The 18,549-nt window shown below is 36.3% G+C and overlaps 1 protein-coding gene across 2 annotated transcripts in view; it reads right to left on the reverse strand.

Moving 5' to 3' along the window:
• Positions 1-18,549, reverse strand: part of GARRE1 (granule associated Rac and RHOG effector 1) — a 119,279-nt gene that overhangs the window by 10,142 nt on the left and 90,588 nt on the right. For both annotated transcript variants that reach the window (XM_036750547.1, XM_036750546.1), the window contains 5 exons: positions 17,186-17,344; positions 8,392-8,489; positions 4,627-4,752; positions 2,349-3,364; positions 224-389 (listed from right to left, as the gene is read on the reverse strand). In XM_036750547.1, the coding sequence (XP_036606442.1) occupies positions 224-389; positions 2,349-3,364; positions 4,627-4,752; positions 8,392-8,489; positions 17,186-17,344 (1,565 nt within the window). The remainder of the gene's footprint in view (positions 1-223; positions 390-2,348; positions 3,365-4,626; positions 4,753-8,391; positions 8,490-17,185; positions 17,345-18,549) is intronic.

Below are 18,549 nucleotides of genomic sequence, written 5' to 3' on the forward strand. Positions count from 1 at the left end.
CAAAATCTGTAACATATGGATTTATAAACAAAAGAAATTCACTATTTCTCTCAAAACCAAAAAGAAAAAAAAAATCCAAAGATCAGTTTAAGGGACACCCTTCCAAAAAACTGCCTCCTCCATTCTTGCCTTGAAAACAATGATCTTTGGTTTGCCCTATGAACATATAATTCTTACTCTGTGGGTTTTGCAGTGGTGCTACCTAATGTTTGCCAGCACTCACCCTTCTGTGAAATACTCAGGAAAGGGCCAGGTACGATGGGTATCATCCGGAAGAGGCCAGTTGTTCCGTGCGTTGCCTGGGCGACGGACATGCTGGGCTTGCCGTTTCTGCTGCAAAGCCTGGCTTACCCCAGCTACATAGCGGGCAAACTCTGGGTCTGAGCCAACTGGACACAAAAAGAGCAGCCAATTGTTATAGATCCACTATAATTAATCATGGTCTTTTAAGCCCTTAAGCTTGGTTGTCTAACCCAGCACAAAACAAACAAAAAAGCATTCAGGAGATATTAACCCTCAAAGGAGCAATATTACAGCAGAGTCAATTCTCTGCTATTTTCAAAGTGGATTATTCACCACTGTCTAGTCAGATATTAGAGAAACAGTACATAATCAATGTGAGTGTACACTCAACTCTATGTGGAAATGTGAGGAAAAGAAAGAATGTTCTCTTACGATGATGGTTTTCCCATGTCAGTATAAATTTCTTTATTATACATACCTTTTTACCTTAAAGTTCCTTAAAACATCAACAGCAAACTGTATTAAAGAATCAAGCAGCTGGAAAATGATCACGACAAAAAGGCAACCAGAAAAAAAACCAAAAAGGCAACTAGCACTAACTCTTATCTCAGTTGCTCGGTATCCCACATGCCTGAAAACTTTAATAACACATTGTATGAGATCTCTAGCCCAGTCACCAGAGAATGGGAATGTGGCTCCCTAGGTACAGGAAACGAAACTGTTCCTTGCTTTGTTGTCCTTATGGGAGTGTTGATCATAGGAGTTCTTTCTCCTGGACTTTCCTGAAAGTAATTTCTTCTGTGGATATATAGTCAAAATGGGCTATCTAATGCAGGTGAATCCAGGGACTTAAATTAAATCTTGTACACTCAATGAAGGAAATGAATCTCAAAGTGTATTTAAGATTACAATTTCAACAATTCAATAAACAAGTTTAGTTAATTTTTGTGAATTTATAATAGGTAATAGTTACATCATTAATTACTTTCCTTTTTATGGGTAATTTACCAATTAACTCTCTTAAGGTTTCCTTCATCATTGTTGTGATTTCCTAAGTCAAAACACCTCTCCCTGGCCATTCTTCTATACTGCCTCCTCTTATTAGAATGTAAGCTATTCAAGGGCTAGGACTGTCTCACCTTTGTATTTGTATCCCCAGTACTTAGCATATAATAAGCACTTAATAAATTATATTTATTCATTATGTTGTAATATAGAAAACTAAATAAAAATAATGGTCATGCTCGTGATGGGCAATGCTATCCGTATCTAGAGAAAGAACTATGGAGTCTGAGTGCAGATCGAAGCATATTTTCACTTTGTTTTTTGTTTTTTTCTTTCTTGTGGCTTTTCTCTTTTGTTCTGTTTCTTCATTCACAACATGACTAATGTGGAAATATGTTTAACATGATTGTACATGTATAACCTATAGCAGACTGCTTGTTGTCTTGGGTGGGAGGAAGGAAGAGAGGAAGGAAGAAAAATTTGGAACTTAAAATTTTACAAAAATGAATGATGAAAACTCTACATATAAATGGAAAAAAATAAAATACTATTAAGCGCAAAAAATGGTCATAGAGATTCGGAGAAACCATGTAGTCAAATAAACAGTAATTCTTTTAAATTTGACATTCTAAAGATAACAGTTACTAGTTTTACAGCAAAGTGAGAAACAAATTCCAAATGCTTATATACAAAAATAATGTCCTGTTTTGGAAGAACTGCTTAGAAAATCACTATTAGGTACACTTTACCCACTCAGCCAGCTCCTTACTTCATATCTCCCCTAGCCTTGCTTCTCCACTGAAAGCAGTAGGACAGTGAAAGAAGGGAAAGGAAGAGATGGAAGCAAAAGTCAGAAGCATCTACCACTGGGAGATGTTCTGGAACTGATCAGGCAGCATCATTTTCAAAGAGCAAAAGTGTGGGGAGGACTTTTAGAGTCTACAAATGAAACCTCTTAGTTAACAATAGTAGCTTCCAGGCTCCATTTGCCTGAGATTCAGAGATTGTTATAAGAGAGCAAGATTTTGTTAAGAGAAACTTGAAGTGTTATTCCAACTAAGTCTTCAATTAGAGTATTAAACCACCTAAAATGTCCATACCTGCAGGATCAAAAGGCAGAATTTCTCCCAGCATCCCAAAGACTCCTTCACTTTGGTCACGATTTGGCCATGTGTTATTTCTAGGTCCTTGTGGCTTTTGTCCTAATACCTCAGACACCATGTTGTCCATGTAGCTACTCACGAGACCCAAGCTATATAAATCAGGACTCAGATCTGAAAGGCCAGGGCTATTCCACTGGCCAAGAGGAGACAATCCAGTTCCAATTGCCTGGGCAGTCTGCTGTGAAGAGCTACTAAGCCACTTTCCAGGTGTCCGTGCCTGTGGCTGTGGCTGCGGCTGCTGTGGCCCTAGAGGCTGAAGCAGATGTTGGTAATATTGCATCTGTGGCTGCTGCTGTTTAGGGGATGGTGGCTGTTGCTGTGTTAACCCTCGCTGAGAAGGATGCAAAGTTACATGTGCTACTGATTGTGGCTGTGACTGTGGGGGCTGCAGTGTCCCTGATTTTGTCTCAGTTGTGGTAGATGCAACAGAGTTACGCCTTTTCACCATTGGGGAAGCCTGCTGAGACTTGCCCATATTAAAGCCAGATAGAAAATCAATAACTTCCTGCATTTCTTGATCACTTGGGAGATTCATACCTTTGTCATCATTACCATCATCTCCTTTGAAGAAATTTTCCCTATGTTCAATTAGAAAGCCATTAACCATCTGATTACTGGCACTTTGGGCTGATGGGTCTGCAGTCCTTGGAAAATTACCAATGTTCAAAATGCTTTGTAATCTTGTATCAATATTACTGGGCATTTTAGCCTTCTCTTCAGAACTTCCAGATATAAAAACATTTTTGGAAGGGGTATTTGGGATAGAATAATTTGCACTGTTGCTAGAAGTGGCACACGAAGTTTTCTTTGTAAACCGTGAAGTCAGTTTTGAGAACGTCTTTTGCAAGCCTCCTGATGATTTATTTCCATTTCCAGGAGGCATATCAACTTGATTCCCAAAGTCAGTGATCTCACGTTGAAGTTGAATCTGAATAGAAGGCAAAGCTTGCTCCCTGTTTAAATAAAAATATACCATTTTTTTTAAATTTGAAAAAATATTACATTTCAACAATGAAAATTTTCCTTTTAAAAAAGTTTTCTTAAAAATTTTCTTGGAAATACTAGCTTTTTTCAAGTGCATTCCATAGTTTACAATTATTTTTTTTACAAATGACCATAGAAGATTTTTTTAAAGTGCACACTATTTAAATACCAATCTATATTCAATGTTCTTAAAAGAGCTATTGTCTATAAAAAGAGCTTCAAAAAATGACATTAATAAGTTTCCACCCCTTCAAGTAAGATGTCTCATCAAAGGACAAGAAATGAAACTAATAAAAATTTCCAAAGAAGATGACATTAAATGAGGCCATAAAGAAAGGGAGAAAATGCTGAGGCATAAGATACCAGAGATTATTCCAAAAATGAAAGCTAATCAAATCCAAATGAATGCAAAATGAATAAAGGATAGAGAGATGGGAAGGAGAAAGAACTGGGAGCTGACATGAGTGCACAAGAACATACAATGAAGATGAGAAAAACACATAATAAAGTCTAGTGCTCTTTAGTATGATTTACGAATGGACTTTGGATATACAGGATTTTCCCCCTAAGTTGTTCTAAATTCACTTAAATAGCACTTAAATAAGTCCATTCCCTAGAGCTAACCATTAATGCTTAATTAAGGTACGGATCCTGGATTCTAAAAGACTATACCAGTAAGAGTGTAAATTTTGGTAAGTCCTACCCAAGCTAGAAAGTCTGCAGTGGAGGCCTAGTAACAGAATGTGTGAGAATGTGTCTGCTGTCTGTGGACTAGCCTGGCATCTCTAGATATGGTGTAGAGTGAGGGATTTTTCCAGCCCCAGTCACTCTCAGATATATATACCAAGTCATAGAGAAGTTATACTTGGCAGTGGTGGAGGGAGTGTCCACACTAGTGAAGTCATAAGTCCTTAAAGTATAGAAGTGTTAGATCACATAAATCCTCATAGAGAAATCTGTAACTAAGAGACATTGTCGTATTTGGTACTTACATTGCTTGGGCATATGAGCCACCTAAGACTATTCTTCTTTACCAATAAATGGGATGTGTTATCTAAACACCAGTCTTTTTCACATCCTTTGTTCTGTATTCAAATACATTCTATGCCCTATGAGGAGTAATGAACTTCTGTAACACTGATAAATATGGATGTGGACTTCTAAATAATTCTAGAGTTTTAAAGGAAAGAAGTAAATAGCCTCTTGTGCTTTAGTCCCTGGGCATATATACCTTCCTTCCTTCCACCGATTTAAGTCCCACACAGCTGTATAAAGTACATCTACTAAGCCCAAAGTCTTCTCTGGGTCCAGACTTCTCTGGAGCAAAGACATGGTTGCAGGGTCTTCCTTCAGGCACCTATCAACAAAAAGGATTTATATCATTATCATGTTGTTTTGTTTAAGACTGCAAGAATTTATAGCTTCTGCTTAATGCCTAATAAAAACTTTTAATTGATTTTTTTTGTATTGACATAGCAGGAATGTAATTTGCATCCATATATATCCCAACTCTAACCCCAATCCCCCCAAAACAGTCAAGCAAAACTTCCAAATATAGACATCAATACAGATAGTACAGGACATATACCTCTTTTGTATTTTATCATTTGTTACCAGGAAAAGGAAGATATGATTAAATTTTAATAATTTGGCACCAGCACTGTCCACAAATAAAAGATGATTTTTTAAAAATAAAAAATATATGTTTGCCTTCCTTATTCTTAGGTTCTCTCATCGAAAGAGCCGTTACTTTTAGGAACTATTAGTATTTAACAAAGAATAATAATATCAATAAAGGCAGTATGGTGTGGTGCATATAGTCAGGAAGAGTTGGATTCAAGTCCTGCCTCCAATATAAGCCAGCTGTGTGATCACAGGTAAGTCACTTAACCTCTTAGTGCCCCAAGCAATTCTCTAGGGCCTTAGGTCACAAATAACTTATACATCCATGGAAGGAGAATTTCCACCAACAGAATCATATGTTTAGACTAAAAATTAAAATATGCTTATAAGAAAACACACTATAAGAAGAAACTACCCCGGGGTGGGGAACCTGTGGCCTCGAGGCCAAATGTGGCCCTCTAGGTCCTCAAATGAAGCCCTGTGACTGACTGAATCTAAACTTATAAAAGAATTTGTTCTGTGAAGTTTGGATTCAGTCAAGGGGCTACACTTGAGGACCTAAAGGGCCCAATGTGGCCTCAAGGTTGCAGGTTCCCTACCTCTGAACTATGCTAAAAAGAAACACCATATGGGCTAATGCTCTTTTTAAAAAAAATCTTATTCAGTATTTTATTTTTCCCCAGTTACATGTAAAGATAATTTTTACCACTCATTTTTAAAACTTTTAATTACAAATTATCTCCCTTCCTCCTTCCCCACCTCATCCTACCCTCAAGGGCAAGCAACTCAATATTCTAATTCTTCTAAAGAAAGTACTGATAATAGTAACAAAGTATAAAGGAAAAAAGATATCTCATGGCTTTTATACGATTTTACTTTAATTCAAGAAGACAAAGGTTCACAAAGGGATGAAGAGATACATATGGGGTCTAAATAAAGAGAAGAAACATTATACTACCCAATAAGCCTATACCTCTAAGACAAATACTGCTAAGTCTCAGCTAAGTACCTGTGTTAGAGAACACACATTACAGAAAATGATCTTAACTTAGGCTTACTTCCATAAAAAAGGCTATCAGTAAATGCAAGGCCACAAGACCCAAAGTAAGATGGATTGAAAGGCTAATTAAGGAGAATTATAAGATACCAGCCCAGAAAAAGTCTATCTTTTTTAACAACAGTTACACATACATTAGAAACACAACATCAAAGATGCCCCTCAATCACTAGTAAATAACAGAAGGTACCTCACTTATCATACATGATGTAAACTGAATTGTAAACTTAGAAACTAAAAAAAATAGTATTAAAGGATGTTGGAATGATGATGAGAAGTGTAATCAGAAAAATAACGGATGTTAAGAAGTGTCCTATCAGTATATACCCAACATTGCTTAGGTTTAAGGTGTTATATCCCATTCTCTTTTTTTAAATTTTATATTAGATGAGCAATCTTCTGATTTATAGCCTGGTATCCCGAGTAGCAAGGCCACCCTCAAGGAAATATGGGACTTGGGGCACTCAGAGCTAAGTAACTTAGTCCTTTATATTTGCACTTAGAAAGTTAAAGTAGACATGTACAGAGGGTAGGCTGACAGAAAATAGCTGTCACCAAAAGTTAATATGCAACCTCTAAAATGGGGAAAAAAGTGTTATTGCCTGGCATTCAGTATCAGTCCTAGGTTACCAAGGTAGGTAGGAGATGAAGACAAATTTTTTCTATGAGTACTTTGTGGAGGGTGTGTGTCTGTGAATTTCTATTTTCACACAAGGCTCCTGATCTACAGGGTCAAGAGACTAATTGATTCTACTCCCATGGTAATCCCAGGAAAGTACAATAGTATACCACAAAACCCAAACTAAAAGAATTTTGTTTCTGTCTTTGTATGCTCAACACCTAAGCCAGTACCTTACGTGCATTAGATGCTTAATAAATGCTTGCTGAATTGAATTTAACTGAATACTAACCTTTAATTGCCAGTTATATCTTAAGAAATATGGCAGCTTGTTTTCTCTAGGTATCATGACAGACTAAGCAGAAATCATTTAAACATAGAGAAAATACAGGAATTGACTAGTTTCTACAAGATCTAAGAGAAGAAGAACATTTAAAAACTTTACTTCTTGTTTTAAGAAATGATAGTTTAAGTAAAATCTGTAAACATGATTGGACTTTTACCAAACACTATTATATGTTGACTATCCATTTAATCTATACTGTCTTTAACTTACCAGAAAGCTCGGGGAATAAGAGACTGCCCCTTTTAAGCCAAGTCTGTTATAATGTATAGATCATAGAAATACATTGATCATTAACGTACAGAACTCTGCTTTACCAAAAACAATCAGTAGGGGGAGCATCTCCAAAAACATCTTATCCAGATTCATTTTTTTTTTTCTAAGCAAGAAATGGTAGTTAGGCAACCAAATAAATCTTTCCCTCATAAGATACAGAATAGTTATTCTCTTCAAAGTGGAGATTGTGAGGTAAGTGTGTTGATTTTTCGATAAATTGGAGAGATTAGAAAGACAAATTCTGAAGATTAAGTAACACAAATAGCTTAAAACAAAAGGAAGAACTTTTACTATCTGGTGAGAACAAGTTAGCAAATATTGTAATTTTAAAAATTAATTCAACCAAAAGGGATTCCTTTATTTTCTTTTTTGATTCCTTCCTGTATAAATTTTTTGAGATGGGGAGCTTTTGGACATGGGAAAAGTGGTAATTTATTAGCAATCTATAAATTCTCCTCAGCATCACCGCCTGAATTTCTGAGCACACACTCAAATTTCAATGAGAAGTTTTCAAGACAGTTTAACATAATCTATGTGCATGAGCCTCAGCTCATTTTCAGTCTTAAGGGCTAAAGAAAAAGTTATTTTCATTAATTGTGCCTTGTAACTTAGCATCCCAAATGACCCCTTTTAATTTTAAAAAAATTCTAAAATAAACCTTTCTGAAAAATTCTCTATATTGTCAGTCGTTTTCTTGAACAAAAAAGAAAGGAGAACTGGGATCATAACAAAATAAAACAAGAGAAGGGGAATAATATCACTATTATAAACTAAGAGTGAGTTAGTACCCAGATGCTGTGCCCCTTAAATTCAAAGGCTGAAAACACACTTGAGGCATTTGGATGAAAAGGGATATAAAATTTTAACTATTCTGAAAGCCAATGAGAGTGCTTTGCAAATATTATAGTACTGTGACTATGTCCACACAATGTGGGTTGCCAACAAGTCTGCATTTCCTATGCCTCAGATTCACAGGCACAATGTGACAAAGATACATACAGAACAATCATTTTGAAGATGGGAACACAGATAATAAAACTCTCCTAAAATCAAGATATTAAATTATATGTAACTTTACCATGTTGATGGGACTTGAACCACAATTCTGGAACCTTCTAAACTAATCTGGGGAGCATAGGCTTCTTTATTTTCAATTTGTGCTGTATCAACCACCACCTATCAAAAAAAACAAAATGAAGATATTTATCTTCTAGGAAATGAATCGGTCATACTGAGATGGCCAGGTGGACACTGACTTAAAGACCTGAAAAAGAGAATGTTAGGCCTGTTACCATTCAAATCATCCAACAGGTGTGGGGCAGGGCGGCAGCAGTAGCAGTGGGAGTGGTAGAAGTACCAGTACTATGGTCTACTATCATTACCATGTACTGTATTATAGCATTTTAGTGTCCACAAAGCACTGTACATACATTATCTCATTTGATAGTCATGAAAACCTAGGAAGTAGCTATTTCAGTGATCCCAGAAGAAAACTCTGAGACGCTATGGCTAAGTTGGAATACTTTCTTTTCTAAAGAATAACAACCACAGAGATAATAGCCCTGGGTACTAATTCAACTAGATTTTTCTGCCAAGCTTCTTTTATACTGAAGAAGCAGCACAATAAAAGGAAAAGCTTACTCTATTCTGACTTACTAAATTAACAAAGAAGAGAATACATAAGATTACAGAAAACCAAACTTTTAATTTAAAAACATCTGCTTTAAAAGAAGATATATAAATGATATATGGCAGAGACAATTAACGATAGTTAATGAGATCTGTAAAAACAGGATCTATACGATGTAACTTATAGCTGGTTAACTGTAACAAATAAACATCAACTGGAAAAGGATAAATGGTCGAAAGAAGTCTGTGGGAGCAGGATAAAAGATGCAGGATGCCTCTTCTTGTACACATTGTTATAAACTGTGATTACTCAGCTAATTATAGGAGTTGGGATTGAGAAACCAGATAAGAGTTAGTTGGGTTCACAGTTAAACTCACTGACCTTCTATAGGCATTATTATCCTCATTTTATAGATAACGAAACTGAGGCTTGAGTATGTGAAGTGATTTACCCACTAAAAGAAGACTTGGGGGGAGGGAGATTTGAAGTCTATGTTCAAATATCTGATGGGTCACAAAATGGAAGTACTGGACTTGTTCTGCTGGACTCCAGAGCACAAAGGAAAAGCAAAGGGTAGGAGTCACAAGGAGGAAATTTAGTCTTGACCTAAGGGAAATTTGTAACAGTGCCAAGCACCTTTGACAGGCACGGCTCCTTGTTTTATGCCACAAATTATACTGAGGGGAATCCAAATCTAGTCCAAATCCCTCATTTTATATATAAAGAGACTGAGACTCAGAGAGGTTATGAGATTTACTCAAGGTCATGGAGATGCAGATTTAAAACTGGGATCTGTTTCCAAAACAAGTTGAGCACAGACACATGATGCAGTAAGGGCAGGGAGTGCCTTCAACTGCCTGGAAATGGGGGGTTGTGGGGGAGAGGGAGAGGGGTGAGAGAGAGGGAAGGGAATAAATATTTATACAGGGCCTACTCTGTGCCAGCTACTGTGCTAAGTACTTTTTATAAATATTAATTCAATCCTCACAATAACCATACAAGTTAGGTGCTATTATTATCTCCAAGCTATAGCTGAGGAAACTAGAGCAAGATTTGAATTCAGGTCTTCCTGATTGTAGGCCCAGCACTCTTATCATCCATAGTGCGACCAGATGCTTGGGGGGAAGGGAAGGAACCCTTCCTCTTTTCCAAAAGCAAAGTGACTAATAATTTCTTGACTTGCTTTAATGGTAATTTCACAAAATTTAGAGGAACCAACAGAAGGAAATACTATTCTGGATCAGATTTTTTACTAAAAGGAGGAACTAGTTGTTGGGGCTCAAAATTTTGGGAGCCTTGGGAGGAAGTGGCCACTCATTCTTAGAATTTGTGATATAGAAGGAGAAGAAAGCTGGCATTAGTCTGACATACACCTCAGATGTGGGGGAACATATTTCCAAATATTTTTTCCAAACATTCCAAACATACTTCCAAATATTTCCGTATTTCCATTCAGAGAAAAGAATGAAAGTATCCAAAAGACTAAAATTCTACAGAGCAAGTCTGCACAAGAGGAATGGGATGAGAGGCTCTAAGAATGACATTTTGAAAGCACAAAGAGAAACAAAGCTGAAGAGGAAAAAGGAGAGTTACCTGAAAAATACAATATGTATTAAAGAGGAAATCCTTTTAAAAAGACATGTATAGAAATTGGAGGCAGGTAAAAGAGGATGAACAGAAATGAATGGCTCAGTTCTATAGTGTCAGAAATGCTAAAGTACAAAAGACTGTAAGATTATAAGAGAAAGCTAAAGACAGTAAGAAGGGGGGCAGGGCAGCTAGGAGCCACAGTGAATAGAGCACCAGCCCTGGAGTCAGGAGAACCTGGGTTCAAATCTGGCCTCAGACACTTGATACTTACTAGCTGTGTGACCTTGGGCAAGTCACTTAACCCCGACTGCCTTGCCTCCCCCCCCAAAAAAAGATTAAAGACAGTAAGAAGAGGAGCCTGTTATTTTAAAATTACATTGTGATGGAAAATCAGCTCAAAGAGGAGATAAGACCACAGCTCAGTATGGACTGGGTCCTAACTAGAGACAGTAAAATGATAAACCTATTCTAGCCTTATTTTGCCTCTGTCTCCATAAGTTCAAAGATTTCATGACTAAAAATTGCAAGGTATTTTAGAGGTCACCTCATCCAATATCCTTATCCTAAAGATAAGCTGGGCACAGGTAAGTAAGAGGAAGAGTTAGGAGTCAAGCACAAGTTCTCAGACTTCCAAATCTGCACTCTTTCCATACCGCCTGGAACTGGATTCTGCCAAGGAGAATGGCCTTTGGACTGGAAAGGATATAACAAAAATAGTTATCAGAAAGCGGTTATTCAAGGCATGTAATGAAAGTTGTCCTGACTTTCTAAAGTGAGATGAGATGTATAAACTATAGGCTAGTGGGCTTGACTTTGATTTCTGGGAAAATTCTAGAACCTTTTATTAAAGGAATCATTAGTGAACATACAGAAAAGGAGGTAGTGATAACGAAAAGCCAAAATGCCCATATCAAAGACAGATCACATCACATTAATCTCAGTTTCTTTTTAAAGGGATTTACTAAACTGATGTATCAGAGGAATGCTACAAAGATAGCTTACTTAGATTTCAACAAAGCATCTGATAAAGTCTTGTGGAGAAGCTGGAGGGATGGGGGCTAGCCAACAAGTTAATCCGGTGGATTGGAAACTGGCTGAATGACAAGGCCCAAAGAGAAGCCCTAGTAACAACCTGGAAGGTTTTGAGTGAAGGGTCCTCATTAGTTGTTCTTGGTCCTATACTGCTTAACATTTCTGTCAATGACTTGAATGGATAAAGTCATGGATGGCATACTCATCAAATGAGAATATGATACAAAAATCAGGAGGGACAAATCTAACACACAAGAAGACAGTGCCTTTCTAACTCAAAAAGATCTTGGTAGGCACTTGGGGGGGATCCAATAAGACGTAATCGGGATAAACTTAAAGTATTCTACTTGGGTTCAAAAATCAGGTTCACAAGTTCAAGATCTGGCTAGACAGCAATTCATCTGAAAAAGGTCTGATAGTCTTAGAGGACTGCAAGTTTGATATGAGTAAACAATGTAGTATAACACCCAAGAAAGCTGATGCAATCTCAGGCTACACTGAAAAACAGGGTGTCTAGGACTAGGGAGGCGAAAGGCCGTCCTCTGCTCTGGTAAGACGTCATACTGGAATTCTGTGTTACGTTCTAGGCATTTCAGTTCTAGGACATTTCCTTCAGTGTCCAGAGAAAGGCAACTGGGATAGTAAAAGGCTATGAATTCATATCATAGGAGTACTAGTTGAAGGAACTGTGATACTGACAGCATGGAGAAGAGAAGACACAGCAGGCACAAAAGATTTGCTCAAAAGTCTAGAAAGCTGTCACATGAAAGAAGGATTAGATTTGTTATGCTTGGCTTCACAGAAAAGAACTAGAAGCAGTGGATGGAAGTTCCAAAGAAGCAAATACAGTCTTGATGAAAGGAAAATCTTCCCAACCATTTTACAGCAATGCAAAAGGAGAATGCACGGTGCCAAGAGGCACTGGGTCTTTCCTCACTAGGGATCTTTTAGCCAAGGGTGGATAACCATTTGTTGGGTTACGTGGTAGAGAGGATCCTTGGTTAAGTATGGACTGGACTAGATAGTCTCTGAGGTATATTTAACTGTGAAATTCTATGAAAAAAATTCCTACTATGTTATTTGCTTACTTAAAAAAATTAATTGTGAAAATGATTAGAGATGTATAATAAAGGCAACTAATCAATTGCTGATCAAATAGTATTGTTCAATTCACTTGACTCTTTTTCCAAGTTTGCAGAAGTACACAATGCCAGAAATTCATTGTACTTCTGATGAGGTAGAAAAGAGCGCTTGAGGCAGATGGAGCAAGCAGAATGCAGGATGTGATATATGATATATATATGATATATATATATGATATAAGCTGCAGACTCTGACCTGCCAGAAAAGTGATCAAAGAAGACTATGAATTGAAGCCCCCCACCGTGGACTTAACTGTGTGCTTTCGCAAAGCACCCCCAATTACAAAACAACTCTTCCCCTCCCCTCTCCTATTCTTTTTGCTTAACTATATGATAAAGGCATTTCTGGACTACCTGATATTCCAGGCATTTTGGAGTCGTGCTTGCTCCTCCTATTCTCTTGTCCTTTTTCCCCCTTTTCCATAAAATTGTATTTAAACCAGACACCTAACCTCAATAATGGCCTTTGCCTTCATGGGAAGCAGGACCTTCCACCTATGCTCTGTCTCTCCCATGGGGAGTAGGCCCACTTGGGTGAATCACCTCAATAAATGTCTGTCTTTAACTTGGAGACTGAGTAAATTTCTTTCAAGACAATAGGAGCTGCGCCTCTATTCCTCATCACTTCAGGTGGCACCTCAACATTCTTGAGGTCCATCTGGAATTCATCACTTTCATTAACTGTCATGATCCAAACTCATCAAATTTACTCTATTTTGAAAGTCCTCTACCATCCAAAAGTGATACACTACTACTGGCACAACTTTAATCAAGGGAAATATAAGAATCTAAGAGACTTGTGAGGTACTTTGAATCCTAATACTTAGAAAACAAATCAATTTTCAGGTACTACTGTCTTTCTTTAAGCCATTTCTTCTTATCATATTGTTTGCTTTCTTAGTTGGGGTGGGGGTGGGGGGCTGGGGGGGGAGGTGGGTGAGAAGGAAAGAATTTGCAACTCAAAATTTAAAAAGAAAACAATGCTAAACAATAAATAATGATTTTGAAAAATCACTATGCCTTCTTTTCTTCCAGCCTAAAGTGTTTGCTCCCTTTTGTCAAATACAATGAAGCACTTTTTGGTGAATATTTCTTTACAATGATCATGTTTACCTGTGTACATGCCTTATCTCAAGCCCCCTCCTCCACAATGGACTGACAGGAAGTTTAACAGCAGGGTTGGTGTTGTAACCAAACATCTTTGTGTCCTTAACACCTAGCACAATGCCTTGCAGGAGGTTAAGTCCCTATTTAATATTTGTTGAATGTGAAATTTGTTGTGAAATGAAATCCTTTGTTTATAACTTTAGGAAAACAAGACAAATTTATTTTAAGCACTTTCTGTGCCTCTTGTAGAAGATCACCATGCAGTGATACTCAAATTGTTTTCTTATAGGGTTCAAAAGCAACTGGAGATGCACAAGAAAATTTCATTAATTCAAAGTCCACTAATTTTTCGTCTGCGATGACACTAACATACTGAGCTTAAGTTTTACATTATTTGTGGAGAAAATGGTTTGCTAAATAAATTAACAGTGCAAATAAGAAAAGCATTCTTAAAAGGGTAAGCTAACAGATCGCTCAAATCCTTCTTCGAGGTTAGCATCCAAATTTTTAAAATCTCTAATGTATCTATTTGATCAACAAATATTTAAGTGTTTACAATGTACTAAGTAGTAGAACTAAAAATATTTTTTTAAAGTGACAGACCTTGTCCTAAAGGAGATTACGTTCTACTACGTTCCATGAATCTTTTCGTGATCACCCTCAGCTAAAAGGATCATATTTTTTTTGTACACAGAAAATACTTAAGTACCTAACCCTAAATGCGTTCAATCAAATAATGATTTAGCTCTCTTTCCATAAGCAACTTTACCATGTGTACTTGAAAACAGTAAAGCAATTTTGAAATTGTTCAGTGATTCAAACTTCACTCAGTCAAGCAAGGTTGTGCTATAACTGATACTTCAATCTATATAGTATATTGTATTTTTATTATGAACTTTAAAATAAAAACTTTGTTGATGCTTTCAGGCAACTCCTTCCATGCCTGAAATTTCTCTAGGAACAAATCACTTTGCACATCTTTGTTCGTCCTACTTGCCACAAGGCTTTTTGTGTACTGATGAAAATTTACACTAGTCACTCAATTATTATAACTTTATTTTCTATATACATACTTCATCTCAAACCACTGTCTAAAGCCAACCCATTTGGAATAATTGACAAAATCAGCAGTAAATACAATCATAAAGCATCTTCAACAGTCAATATAAAGTAGATTAATATAAGTATAATTCAGTCAGGGTTTTCACTTACCACAGTGCCTGGCACATAGTGATTGTTTAATAAATGCCTGTTTGTTTATCATTTATCATTTATGAAACCATAACATAACAAGATGTGTATTTGTAGGCACAGCACAAACAAATAATGTGCCATATTAACTTCTTTAGCTTAAAACCACAAATGCAAGTTTCCTAACTCACAATTTAGATAATTTTGGAAGAGAAGGAAAGAACAAATCTAAGTTTTGAACATTTCTTATGTCCAGCTTTCTTTTCTCATCATGTCTTTTATTAAATGTACAGTATACTTTTTTTGACCATCTACACGGCAATTTAACTATACTATCACACCACCTATAATGAAAAACTATTTTTTAAAGCAGTAAGACAAAAGGTATACAATTGCTTATTTTTTTCATGATTTAGAAATCCAATCTCTGAGTACCGTAAATGTAAAATATGGTTACTACATTTCTCCACCCAGTCTGGTGGGTCCTTGGGAAATGGCTTCCTGTACCATGAGTGACTATTGTTCATGCTGTACAGGTGTTTCCTCTTTATCCCCACCCATTGAACAATAATCTTAAAAACATGATATGTCATCACACAAAAACTCATATGTGAAGAATATAATCTTTCAGTTTGGATACATGTTATGCTATTCAAGTAATATTAAAAATTTTTTTGTAGAACTCACTTGTTTCCTTAACATTGAGCCTTTCTTTCTCCTAATTTTCACAGTTCTTATCTAAAGAAAGTTACAGCTATAATTCTGATCTCATTATTCCCTCTTGATTTACTCTAAAATGGTCTTTAGCAATCGGTGTTGACCTCCAACACTAAACCGTGTGTTACTTAATAATTTAGTTAGAATTTACATTTTATTAATATTTTCTTAGAAGAGAATGTCTTGGGGCAGCTAAGTGGTGCAGTGAATAGAGCACTCGCCCTATAGTCAGGAGGACCTGAGTTCAAATCCAGCCTCAGACACTTGACACACTTACTAGCTGTGTGACCTTGGGCAAGTCACTTAACCCTAACTGCCCTACCTTCCTCCCTCAAAAAAAAAAAAAAGATAATGTCTGTCTTGTGAAGCAGATTCAACAAAAAGCATGACTTCCTAGTGGCATATATAGGGCAGGCAAGTGTCTTCATTAACAAGATGGGAAAAATCTGCTCTCCAATTACTAAAAAGGGCAGTGGAAAGGGCACAAAGCATAGAGTCAAAAGAAATGAGTTTGAGCCCTGGATCAACACTAAACAACTTGAAGGCAAGGGTTGTTTTTGTTCAGTACAGAGCTGACACACGGTAAAAGCTTAATAAATGTTTGATTAATTGACTTAACTTCTCTGAGACTCAGTTTCTTTATCTGAAAAATGGGGAAAATGTTTGCATTATCTACCTCATAGATAATTAAGAAAATACTTTGTAAGCCTTACAATAATATGTAATTGCAAGTTGTTTCTTATTGTTATTGTTAGTAACAATAATCTGGGCAGCTAAATGGCACAATGGATAGAGTGCCAGGCCAAGAGTCAAGAAGACTCATCTTTCTCAGTTCAAATCTGGCTTTAGACACTTACTAGCTGTATGAACCTAGGCAATTCACTTAATCCTGTTTGCTTCAGTTTCCTCATCCAAAAAATGTATTGGAGATGGCAATGGCAAACAACTCCAGTATCTTTGCCAAGAAAACCCCAAATGGGGACACAAAGAGTCAGACACAATTGACTCAACAACAACGAAACAAGTAAGAGTAATAGTTGCGATGTACTTGTAATCCCTCTGCTCTATGCAGCACTACAGAACTGAATTTACAATCTTTCCAAAACTTGAGAAAATTAAACACTAAGAGCTTAACTTAGACACTTTTACAAGCTTGCAAATTCAAGATAACATTTTTAGTATTAGCTAATCCATGTGCAGAAAAAAAAAACTATACATAAAACATCTATTTCTGATCTTTTAAGTAAACTTTAACGTTTGAAATTCTTTAAATTGTGATAGTTTTGTTTGTTTTTGACATCAGGACATATATTTGCATACACATATACACATATAGTAATTCATTGAGATGGAAGGGATCTCAGACATCTTCCAGTCCAACTCTTTCACCTTAAATATGTGGAAAATGAGGCTCTGAGAAGTTAACTGACTCGAGGTTATGATTTGTGACCACATTTACTCACCAGTCCAGCTTGGCCAAATAGTAGTTGCACAGCGGTCTTACAGGCCCCTCGCCAAGTGGAAGGGCAAACCTGGTTCAAGACTTCAGTTACAGGAGAATCATCCCTTGCTGTAATTCCATTATGACAGCCTGCTTCTTTAATCAGTTGTAGCATTGTATGCTGTATATTGATAAGAAGAAAATCACATAACACATAAAACAAAAGCTATGCTATGAATGAAAATCTGCAGGAAGGCATTTTTTGCGTTTATTTGTACAATCATTATTAGAAGCAACAGATTTGTTAAAAATTGCTGTATCTGACGCTTTTAATTTCTTAGGGAAGACATGTTCAATTCGTTATTACTCAATTATTTATACTGAGCCACTGGATGTTTTACATTGCACTAGTGATCTAAAATTTCATATTTATGAATTAAGAATTTGAATCCTAGAGATCTATATATAAAACATATCACCTACTCAATAATCCTTACTTTGTTGAGATACTTTAAAATGCTTAACTTTACTAAAAAGAGAAATAAAATTTGTTGGGAAACATGAGATGATACCTAAATTTCCCTCTTGCTTTAAAGCAGTGACATTTAAGGAGTTATAGACTTGTTAGTTAAAAAGAAAGAAAGAAAAAATTGTAACCATTTTGTCACTGCTTCTTATGTTGCTTTGTCTCCTCCCTCCCTTCCCCCACCCCCTGACCCCCAAAATTCATCAGTTAGTAAATAAAATCCCTCTCTGATAGGTTGGTCCTCGGATGACAGACACAAATTTTATTACACAATCCCAATTTAAAGACTTTCCAGTTTAGTAGAAGTTGCCAGAGTTTACACTCCACTGGAAAAGCCAGCAAGAATCAAAGTTATTTCCAAATTCTGATGAGGCAATTAGGAGAAGATTTAAATGGAAGTTTGTAATAACAGTGTTATGTTATATTTAAAATGTGTATATACTTGCCCCCCCATCTCTCCATTTTTAAGGGTTTTTTTTAATAAACAGAAATCTACTTCCCTTCCTCCCATCCCACTGAATAAAAAGGAAAAGAAAAACAAACTCACTGTAAGAAATATGCATAGTTAAGCAAAACAAATCCCTTGATTGGTTGTATACAAAAATATATGTTTCATTCTGTATTCTAAATCTACCTCTCTATGAGGAGGTGCACAATAAATATGTCCTCTATAATCATAGATTATCACTGCACCAGTCATAGTTCATATGGCCTTTAAAGCTGTTTGTCTACAAAGTTGTTATTGTATAAATTCTTCTGGTTTTGCTCATTTCATTTTTCATCACTAAAAGGATTCTAAATCATTCATTTCTATATTATTAGTATCATAGTATAAATTGTTCTCTTGGTTCTGCTCACTT

This window comes from Trichosurus vulpecula, chromosome 3 (genome assembly GCF_011100635.1).
Source record: "Trichosurus vulpecula isolate mTriVul1 chromosome 3, mTriVul1.pri, whole genome shotgun sequence".
Taxonomy (NCBI): domain Eukaryota; kingdom Metazoa; phylum Chordata; class Mammalia; order Diprotodontia; family Phalangeridae; genus Trichosurus; species Trichosurus vulpecula.